The sequence below is a fragment of the Saccostrea cucullata genome, unplaced genomic scaffold, assembly GCF_032062105.1.
Source record: "Saccostrea cucullata isolate Sc308-1 unplaced genomic scaffold, CSIRO_AGI_Scuc_v1 ctg3872, whole genome shotgun sequence".
NCBI lineage: Eukaryota > Metazoa > Mollusca > Bivalvia > Ostreida > Ostreidae > Saccostrea > Saccostrea cuccullata.
Window position 1 is genome coordinate 16,156 of NW_026932292.1, and position 10,815 is coordinate 26,970.

At 34.3% G+C, this 10,815-nt stretch overlaps 2 protein-coding genes and 2 pseudogenes across 2 annotated transcripts; 1 reads left to right on the forward strand and 3 right to left on the reverse strand.

Moving 5' to 3' along the window:
* Positions 1 to 1,769: 1,769 nt before the first annotated feature.
* Positions 1,770 to 3,994, reverse strand: LOC134234777 (U5 small nuclear ribonucleoprotein 200 kDa helicase-like; annotated as a pseudogene).
* A 64-nt stretch (positions 3,995 to 4,058) lies between these two features.
* On the forward strand, positions 4,059 to 5,388 carry LOC134234778 (uncharacterized). Its single transcript, XM_062716823.1, has 4 exons — positions 4,059 to 4,313; positions 4,437 to 4,685; positions 4,780 to 4,975; positions 5,078 to 5,388. The coding sequence occupies exons 1-4, from the start codon at positions 4,059 to 4,061 to the stop codon at positions 5,386 to 5,388; spliced, it is 1,011 nt and encodes a 336-aa protein (XP_062572807.1).
* A 2,420-nt stretch (positions 5,389 to 7,808) lies between these two features.
* On the reverse strand, positions 7,809 to 9,568 carry LOC134234782 (U5 small nuclear ribonucleoprotein 200 kDa helicase-like). The gene is made up of 4 exons (XM_062716828.1): positions 9,322 to 9,568; positions 8,845 to 9,005; positions 8,547 to 8,625; positions 7,809 to 8,364 (listed from the first exon to the last, which is right to left on the reverse strand). The coding sequence occupies exons 1-4, from the start codon at positions 9,424 to 9,426 to the stop codon at positions 8,122 to 8,124; spliced, it is 588 nt and encodes a 195-aa protein (XP_062572812.1). The 5' UTR covers positions 9,427 to 9,568; the 3' UTR covers positions 7,809 to 8,121.
* A 47-nt stretch (positions 9,569 to 9,615) lies between these two features.
* On the reverse strand, positions 9,616 to 10,278 carry LOC134234783 (U5 small nuclear ribonucleoprotein 200 kDa helicase-like; annotated as a pseudogene).
* Between the last annotated feature and the right edge of the window lie 537 nt (positions 10,279 to 10,815).

The window sequence follows — 10,815 nt, forward strand, 5'->3', positions numbered from 1 at the left end:
AATGAATTAATATTGATAAAATTTATCAATATGACACACAACAGCTTTATAAAATACCTGCACTGGAAATCAAATTTTATTCGCGAGAGCTTTATTTTTGTGTAATCACACTAGAGTTTGTAATCGCAAAAATATCATTCTCGCGTGAATTAGTATTCCTCAAGATTATATTATTAACCACAATTCGTAAAAAAATTGTTTCGCTGATGAAGAGTAAATATTTACCTCGCAAAAATATGGTGTACAGCCAAAATTAAGTGATCTATAGATGATCTTTATGAAAAAAAATCACCTAATTATAGTTCTTAGATAGTTTCATGAACGCATATGAATTTTTATATTTTGTTATTATTCAAAATTAATAATTCGCAACATTCATAGATTTATTAACTAGGATTTTATATTTCTATATCCTTTTACATACAGTGATGTTTTCCTTAACCTGAAAGGGCCAAGGCCGATGTGATATTTGCCTTCTGTTGCAAGGTCAATCAGATCAAGATTTATTTATTATGTTTGTAAAATCCACAGCCCAAGAGAACATATAATTGTGATGATTTAAACATTACTTAGAAAGATTAATTTAGTATTTCACATAGAATGCATTGAAACTGCATAAAACGACTTGCTAGATATTTGAAATTAATTTCCCTTTAATTAACACATACAAACAGGAATATGAAACAAATAAATTTAAGGATCACAATGTCTGCTTTTCATGTTTTCTCTTCCGATTATATATTATAGCAAGATAGACTCTCTATCGCGCATTAAATAACTGAAATTTTTCCGGTTATTTGTCTTAGAGAATATTTTATTAAACAGACTATTACATTTTTACAATTTCATTATCATGTCCGACTTGTGTATTGCATGATCTGTCCTTGATTCTGGAGGGAAGGTCAAATTGTTCAAAGATTTTTAGATAAACTTATAACACATGTGTATGCGCCTATGTAACCTTGTGTTATCAAGTGACTAAAACTGTAATTCACATTCTTACAGTATTTCTTGTCAAAGAATTTAGCTTGATATGCTTTGGTTCTATGTAATTTTCTTTTAAATATCACCTCTCATAAATTTGTATCACTCATTTATTGGAAACTGTAATGATGACCTAGTGAAACAACTCTTTTTCTAGTTTCCACGATAAAACTCGCCCGATTTGAATTTTATGAAGTCCAACACAACATTCGAGGTTGACGACCATATAAAAGGTTAAGATGTGAATAAAATATACAGAATGAAACGTATGGAAAAAACAAACAGAATTCAAAATCAAAAGTCCATTCAACAATACAAAATAGGAGCATAGCAAACACGGCCGGTCCGAGCTCAAAAACATCATAATTTGGATCAGGTGCCATGGAAAAGTGAGCATCCCCTGCAGACTGGTCCCATCCGTCGTGTGCTCCTTGTCATGATCGGGAAATAACAGGAAAATCCGTTGTCAATTGAGTGAAAAAAAATCATGGACTAACAATAAGTATGAAAAACGTCAGTCAGCATTTGACTCAATGATAAATTTGTACTTGCTGACAAGGTCATTGTTTCGACCATAGAACTTATGAAATGATGCGTCTAGAATGTGTCTAGAATTAGGGAGTGAAAGATAGTTGATTGATCAATGCTTTGGAGTTCGGAAATTCTCCCCAAAAGTGCGCATAAAATCTTGCGCCGAAAATTGTAAATCTTTTGCATTACGGGATATGTGACGTCGGGGTCAAAAGTTTAAATATATTGTTACTTTCACTTTCTAATCAGCTGATCTAATCACTGTCACTTTCACTATCTCCTTCAATGCTGAACTTGTACTCCCGTCACATACCAAGTAGGCGTCACTCATAAAGAATTTAAGATGGTGTAGTTACTAGAATAGTGACAAGGGGAAGGGCCAACGAAGTCCAGTTTGACCCTGGCCTTCCGCTGCAAGGCCAATCTTCTGATGGACAGGTGGGAGTTAGATTTGTTGTCTCCAATCACTACCCACCAACCCTCCTCAAGATTTTGATGAAGACAAAAAAAAATAGGTTTAACATATACGTTTTAAATTTGTAAAATGCTTTTCGTTATTTTATGAGTTGTTTTAAGGAAGGACATGGAGATAATGAACAGCATTCAATCTCAAAGTCCATACAACAATACAAAATAAGAGCAGAGCAAACACGGACCTTCAAAACACCAGTAGTGGGATCAGGTGCCATGAAAAAGTGAGCATCCCCTGCCGACCGGTCACACCCAACGTGTGCTCCTTGTCATGATCAGGAAATAACGGAAAATCTGTCGTCAATTCAGTGTAAAAATAATGGACTAACAATTATTATGACAAAGTCAGTCAGTATTTGACTCATGATAAATTGTATTTGCTGATTGTACTGTATCGACCAAAGAATCTACGAAATGATGACTTTAAATGAGACGGCTGATATTCTTGTTTCATCAACTTGTTTGTCAATAATTTACCTCGTTTTAGAAATTGTTCATACACAGAGCATGCTCTTGCGCATCGAATCAACTGAAATATATGCACTCCGTATGCAGGTGATGAAGGTATATTGCTGCATAAGAAAGGGAAGTTGACGATAGAAAAGTTAAAAATACAAAAAGTAACATGAGTAAGTAAAAATACAAAGTAATCCACATGAAAATGCAGGGGAGTAAGGAAGAGAAATTATTTTATTTTCTCAGTTTTGGTTTACCCGCCTGAGGAAAGAATGGTGCCACAACTGGTCCCACTATATAATTCATCTTCTTTCTCTAGGGACACTAGTACATTGAATGCGGAACCACTGCGCATGAAAACAGACAGATACTGGTTATTCAACATGTCAGTTGGTATTTATATCATGTTTGTTTACACATAAATGTACAACATGCATGACTGAGAATGGTTTATGTTTTTTCCTCTTATTGTTGGAGGATCTAAGCGTTACAAACCCCCCTCCCTTTACCTGTGAAGACTTTCCTTTTGCTGGACCTCTAATGACATCTCTATGTTAGGGTACTTGTTCCAGAACCTGGCCACGTCAGCCATTTGTTCCTCCGTCAGCTGTAGGAGTTCATTTCTATCATCTCTACAATGATCTCACTAAATGATACCCCAGCCTCCCATGTGAATACAATGGCAGTGTCCATGTTTTGCTATGAGAAACCCAAAATATATGTCGTATCAAAAAGTAAAATAGGAGGTGCAAAATGGCGACGACATGTACATGAAGCGCTAATTCATGATTACACAAACAACTCAATATCCAGTGATTGCACTAAAGATTGAATACGCCAAATTATGTACACGTACAGAATATGCCGTGTACGACTAAATATCCAAAACGAGATTCAAAATATAGAGTCTTGTATCAAACAAGTTTACCTATTATTTTTTATATGATTTTATTTTGGAAAGTTTCAGCGCCGTAAGCCTAAAATTTGGTCACAAGGTTCCTTCTGGGACATCCTTAAGAATTATTTCTGGAGACTCTCATAAACATGTTTAATTGTGTCATTTAGTATCATGTTAATCATATAACAACGAGTTATTAATACTACGCTTAGGCTGCAAAGTGTTTTTTCATCGTTTGAATTCACCTAGAAAAGGTTCTATTAAATATATTTTCTAAATTCTTTGTTCTTATTTGTATTGCTGTCCTCTGCTGTCTGTCATAATGAAATGTTATCAAACATTAAATCTATGTTTGACATTATCAAAAAGTATGAAAGAGGACACTAAAACATAGAGACTTGAGCAAGTCTAAGAGACGCATCCCCCTATTTTTATGATAACAATGGCCAACGAGACCTTTCACACTATTTAAGAAATGATTTTCTTGTCATATTCGAAAAAATTGAACAAAGAAACATAATTATAATCTCTTTAACAATAATCTCTACTTAAAATTATTATTTCATTGTATATATATCTGTATGTTTCATTGCATAAACAGATGTCATATTGAATAACTTTAAAACCTTATATGCATTCGCGCATATGCCTCATGGTTATCTAACATGCGCACCAAAATCGAGATCACTGATAAGCAACACCCGTGTACGCGACAAACATGGCTGCTAGTGCAAAAAAATATCCACTGGGCTCTTCTCAGGAACATATTGAAATGTGTAAAACCCATGATTTACCTATTGATATGATATGCGAGGAATGTGCCAAAACAGATCATAAGGAACATGATTGGAACACTCTACCCACGGTAGCTGCCGAAAAAAGGAGGGGTTTGATTAGATTTCTGAAAAAGATCAAGGAAGAGGATCCGTCTGGGATTGATGAGAAGATAGAGAAGATGTCATTACAGATCACAGTAAATGTACAACTGTGTGAGAGATTAAAAAGTTGAAGAAGCATTATGAAGAGATAATGGTCAGGCTTACAGAAATCAAAAAAACGTAATAAGAAAACATTTAGAGATAATTTGGTGAAAAAGAATGAACTGAACCATGTGAAATCTGAGTTACAGAGGAAGAAACAAGGATTTGTTGACACGTTGGAATTCATGGAGGAGAACAACAGCACCATGTCAGATTACAGCTTCATTGATAACTACAGAGAACTGACAAAAATGCTGTCTGAATTGGAGTTTCATATGACAAACTGTGAATTCACTAGAGGGGACGTCAATGATGAATTATTAAATTCTGTGTTTGGAAAAACTTGGGATTTAGAAGATATTGGTGTGACCATAAAAAAAATCATTTCAATATGGTGATAAAGGAATATGTGCTCTGGGAATATTCAGTGAAGACCAATGTTACATTAATGAATATCAGTCTAAAGATGTAGAAAAAGTCAATCAGCAAGGCAAAAAAGAACACAAATTTTATATTTTTCCTAATGACATGTGTGTGACTGATACTGGTAATGTTTATTTCACTGACGTCAGAAACAAGTCCATCAGCCGACTGTCACCATCAGGACCTGTCTCTACAGTCATCAGTACAGATCCACTGGTACCAGGAGGAATCTGTCAGTCTGTGGACAGTGGACTACTGGTCACTTTGACAGACAGTGAATCAGATGATTAAAAATTAGAGTCACACAGCAGACGTCTGGTGAGACACATCACAGTGACAGGTGATGTCATCCATGAGTATGAGTACCAGGAGGACGGTCAGACCAGACTGTTTACAGCCCCATACAAAGTCACAGAGAACAGGAAAGGTGATATCTGTGTTGTGAACGGTACAGGTGTCACTACAGGTGAACTTATAATTATGTCTCCCTCTGGTCGTATGAAGTTAGTGTACCATGGACTGAACCTGATAAAGAATCCAAATGATGTAGTGTGTGATTCTCTCTGTAACATCCTTGTTAATGATCTTTACAACAAACAGATCCATCTACTGAGTCCTGACGGGGAGTTCCTGAAGTTTAACTGAAAGACAATGAAGTGAACTAACCATACTATTTGTCACTACACAAATCTATACTGTGGGTGGGATACTGGTAATGACTTGTCAAAGCGTTTCAAAACAAATTGCAAATTGTATGAAGTGCAAAATATTATCAAATGAATATAAAATATTATTGCTTTATGAAATACATACTCAGTAATTATATGATCTTCATGAAGATTTATCAAAATATAGTTTCCTACATGTATTAAAATACTTCTCATATTTTAATTGTTTTCAATCGAAAATTAAATTCATAATATTCACAGACTTATTAACTGTGAATTTATATTTCTACATCATTAACATACAATGATGCTTTCCCTCAGTTGAACGAGCAAAGGTTATTGTGACCTTCACCTTCTGCTGCAAGGTCATCAGATCAAGATAGATTTTTTTTAGAATTCATAGACCAAGAGAACAAATTATGTATATCATTATTAAAACATTACCTAGTGAAATTAATATATTACTTAATACAGAATGCATTATAACTGAATATAACAATTTGCTACATACAGGGTGTTTCAGAAAACATGCAACCATTTTGATCGATTAGATTTTACTGGCGTTTTGACCAATACCATACACCATCATATCTAATTAAAAGTCACAACTTCAAGATTTATTCTTATTAGAATAAAATTAATACGGCAAATAGAAAATGAATAACAAAAGAAAAAAGAAAATTGTAAAATTTCACTTAGTTAAAAAATATGCTCTAAACGGCGTCATTTTTGCTGAAAGAAAAAATTCTATCCGATGCAAAAGAGTTCTCATTACTTTTGCAAAGAGTCTCTTGAAAATGAATTAGGTTTCATTTTGCAGACTATTTTTGAGTTTTTTTTCTTTTTTTTTTGGGGGGGGGGTGTTTAACACTATGACCATTAAATATCCCCACAGATAAAAGTCAAGGGGTGTTAAGTCAGGTGAGTGTGGAGCCCAGTTTCATGGTTTTGAAAGATTTGAATGGTTCTGCAAACATTTGTTCTACCAAGTCCAAGGTTTAAGATTCAAAACGTATCTCAGTATCTGATCTACACTTTACTCACTCATTTTGCTCACAACTCAGTTATTTCACAAAAGGATTGCACATGAGTCTCTGCATCAATGTCTCTTTAGAACATTCAAAATGTTTTCATGTGTTCTACTTTTTTACCCCACCCCCTTTTTTTTGATCAAGTTTTAACTATTCCATTGGCTACATAATTGAACATATTTATACAACTTTCACTTTATATTGCTATCAGTAAGTTCTTTGCATTCTGTAAACCTTATTTTCATGCATTACTGTAGTCAAATGAACTGATGACAGGCTCTGATTAAGTGAGTATCGGAATTCCTGATGATTGATTTTTATTGAATTAAACATTAACATTTTTGTTAAACTCGCTTTTTTCAGTGATGTCAAATATGACGTCATAATATATTAAAATGGTAATTATTTTCAAAAATTTTGATATTGATAAAAACTTGAGCCCTTTTAGCATAATTTTATATAAAACTTTCAAATGTTACTGTTTGTATATCAATATGGTGAGGAAAGTAAATGGTTGCATGTTTTCTGAAACACCCTGTATTTCAGAATTTATTCTGTTACACAAGATTTTCAAAATAAAACAAATCAATTAAGCATTATCATGATTATGATGTCTTCATTTTAAGTTTTCCTATACATTCTTATTACCTGCATGTTCCTTTTAACAAGATAAGCAGAACTTAAAGTAGCCCCTCTATATGCTGTTCTGATCAAAGCATTTGTGTGTGTCAAATGGCATTCAAAGACGTCACGAGTATTTCTTTGTAAGGCAGATCCAATACATTTCATTCATAATCAAGTAATAACTGAAATGTCCATATTTAAGTAACAATTTTTCATATACAGGCTCTAATAAAATACACCCCAAAGAGAAAAGGGGAACCCGGTAGGGTACATGTATTGCTTATGCAATACTCTCAGAATGTTTGTTGTCATTGAATTTTCTTGAGGGTAGTTATTGTTTATAAACAATATACACTTTTGGTAAATGCATACTTCAGTTTAACTTTGTGTTATCATGTGAATGAAATTGTAATTCAATTTCTCATTTTTTGTCAAGGAATTTACCCTCAGTCTAATTTGCTTTCCTTCCATGTAAAAAAAATGAAAATATAAGCTCTCATAGATTTGTATCACTCATTTAATGAATACATGTACTATATTATGATCAAATGATGAATGTATGAGGGTTGTCCCTGAAAAGCGCAAACATTTTCAATTTCTTTTGTTTCACTCCTCATTTAATGAAAACTAGGATAATGATCAAATAATGCATGTAATTGTTGTTGAAAATACCATTGTTTTCTTTATAAGATATAATTTAAAATTCATATTTATTTACTGTGCACGTAAATTCTATAGGAGGCTTCAAAAGTCTCTAACAGTATTTTAAAAATTCAACTGAAAATGGTGACAATGACTGTAAAATGAAATACTAGTACGTACCATGTATTAATATACAAAACCATCATAATATTACAGGCAACAAAAGTAAATAGTCGCTGATAATGATCATGATCCAATCTCAAAACTCTATATTATTTTTCATCCTCTTATTATACAATAAATATCAAAGAATCCTTGCTCCAGTTTCCTTTTTTGTGAAATATTTATTACTTTTATTATGTCCTCATTTTTCCTATGCCACAATTGTTACTTTCACTTGCAGATCAGCTGATCTAATCACTGTCACTTTCACTTTCACTATCTCCTTCCTTCACATCAATACTGAACTTGTACTCCTGGTCACACCCCATGTAGGCGTCACTCATAAAGAAGATGGTGTAGTTATAGTGACCAGGGGAAGGGGCCACAAAGTCCAATTTGACCTTGGCCTTCTGCTGCAAGGTCAATCTTCTGATGGACAGGAGGGAGTTAGATTTGTTGTCTCCAATCACTACCGACCAACGCTCCTCTCGTTTCTGATATAAGAAAACAAATACTAGAATAAATTTTGGAATTTCCAAGTATATAAAAATGATTCTTTTTTTATTACAAGTATATAAAAAAATTCTTTTTTTATTATTTCATGAATAAATCACTTATTTTATTCAAGACTTGGATTTTATATTATATAAAAAGAAGTGACTAGTCAAACACCAACCTGGGGGAAGAATGGTGCCACTACTTGCCCCACTAATTCATCTCTCTCTAGGGACACCAGCACATTGACTGGGGAACCACTAAAAACAGACAGATACTGATTAAACAACATGTCAATTAGCCTAGACTTTCTAGCGTAAAACAGGAAAAAATGTCCAAATACTCATCAATACTGCAATCTTTTTCTCTTTTGTCAGTGCATACAATGTGTTCAGCTTCGTTGTATATGTATAGAGAGTTTTCCTTTTCTTTTGTTTCCCACTGTTTAAGAACTGAAACACCTAGTGCCCTCCCCTTACCTGTGAAGACTCTCTTTTTCCTGGACCTCGAATGACATCTCAATGTTAGGGTACTTATTACAGAACCTGGCCACATCAGCCATTTGTTCCTCCATCAGCTGTAAAAGTTCATTTCTATCATCATCCTCCATCTCCATCACGTCAAAGATACTCTCGATCTTCTACAAAGAAAAAAAATAACTCTTGATAAATGCTGAAATAAACTGGGTTGTACAGATTTTCCTCTTGTCTTCCAAGAACATGTTATTGGAAATTCAATTAAAATTATCTTCTTCTCTGAATCACATTTGTCAAGTTTTCAAAATTGTAATTTGTAATGTGCTGGAACATAGTCTTTAGAAAGAATTCCTACCTTTTCCTGACACTCTTTGATGAGCTCCAGTGTAAAGTGGGGGGGGGGGGCTATTTGAGACTTACCTTTTTCTGACACTTTTTGATGAGCTCCGGTGTAAAGTGGGGGAGTTGTTCTAGACCTACCTTTTCCTGACACTTTTTGATAAGCTCCAGTGTAAAGTGTGGGAGTTGTTTGAGGTAAGAGTCCTTGCCCCACATGGCCTGGGTCACCATCTGAGCCAGCTCCATGGCCGCCAAGGCCGGGCTCAGCCAGCTGTTACTACTCAGGACATCTCAGAAATCAATGTTTTTCTCAATCCTCTAATCATATTTCAATTTTTTAAGAATTCTTCATTCACTTTCCTATTGAGTCAGTATTCTAATCCATTCTTCTTAAACACATTAATTTTATTCTTCATTTTTTCTCTGTCACATTATTACTTCCACTTTTCAATCAGATGATCTACTCATTGTCACTTTCACTTTCATTAGCTCCTTCTTTCACGTCGATGCTGAACTTGTACTCCTGGTCACACCCAATGTAGGCGTCACTCATAAAGAAAATGGTGTAGTTATAGTGACCAGGGGAAGGAGCAACAAAGTCCAGTTTGACCTTAGCCTTCTTATGCAAGGTCAATCTTCTGATGGAGAGGAGGGAGTTTGTTGTCTCCAATCACTACCCACCAACCCTCCTCACGCTTCTGATGGAAGAGAACAAACATTAAATGTCACATTTTTAATTTACATTCATACTAGATTTTTTCGATTTTTTTATATGATGAATAATTATTCGTTCTCACCCGATTACAACAAAATAAAATTTATTGGCATTTTTTTTTTTGAAACATCAAATGAAGATAATTAAGCAACAACAACATATATGAAACTGAAATATATATATCAAAAAAAAATTAAAATACATGAATAGAAAAGAGAGATTTAATTTCGCTTTTTCGTTACCTACCTGAAGAAAGAATGGTACCACCACTGGTCCTATTAATTCATCTTCTCTCTCTATGGACACCAGTATATTGACCGAGGAACCACTGTAAACAGATAGAAAATGATTATTCAACATGTTAGTTAGCTCCTGACTTTCAAGTGAAAAACTGGACAAGAACGATTAAATACTCATCAAATCTGCCATCTTTTTCTCTTTTTTCAGTACATACATTGGATTCAGCTTGGAACAAATTGTACATGTATAGAGTGCTCTTCTTTACTTTTGTTTCTCATTATTTCTAAAAAAAAAAAAAAAAAAAAAAAAAACTAAAACACCCAGTTTTCTCCCCTTACCTGTAAAGACTTTGTTGGGGGATCTAAACATACGTTACAAAGTTTCCCCTCCCCTTGCCTGTGAAGACTTTGTTGGGGGATCTACACATACGTTACAAAGTTTCCCCTCCCCTTACCTGTGAAGACTTTGTTGGAGGATCTACACATACGTTACAAAGTTTCTCCCTCCCCTTACCTGTGAAGACTTTGTTGGGAAATCTACACATACGTTACAAAGTTTCCTCCTCCCCTTACCTGTTAAGACTTTGTTGGGGGATCTACACATACGTTACAAAGTTTCTCCCTCCCCTTACCTGTGAAGACTCTCTTTTGAGGTACATGTACTTGTTGCAGAATATGGCC

Excerpts from the sequence above, each read along its gene's own strand:
- LOC134234778 (XM_062716823.1), top strand. The coding sequence starts at position 4,059 with ATGGCTGCTAGTGCAAAAAAATATCCACTGGGCTCTTCTCAGGAACAT. Across the intron at positions 4,314-4,436 it reads AGATGTCATTACAGATCACA|AATGAACTGAACCATGTGAA; the intron begins GTAAATGTACAA and ends TTGGTGAAAAAG. Across the intron at positions 4,976-5,077 it reads ACTGGTACCAGGAGGAATCT|TGACAGGTGATGTCATCCAT; the intron begins GTCAGTCTGTGG and ends GACACATCACAG.
- LOC134234782 (XM_062716828.1), bottom strand. The coding sequence starts at position 9,426 with ATGGAGCTGGCTCAGATGGTGACCCAGGCCATGTGGGGCAAGGACTCT. Across the intron at positions 9,006-9,321 it reads TCAAAAAGTGTCAGGAAAAG|AAGATCGAGAGTATCTTTGA; the intron begins GTAGGTCTAGAA and ends TTTTCTTTGTAG. Across the intron at positions 8,365-8,546 it reads TGGCACCATTCTTCCCCCAG|AAACGAGAGGAGCGTTGGTC; the intron begins GTTGGTGTTTGA and ends TTCTTATATCAG.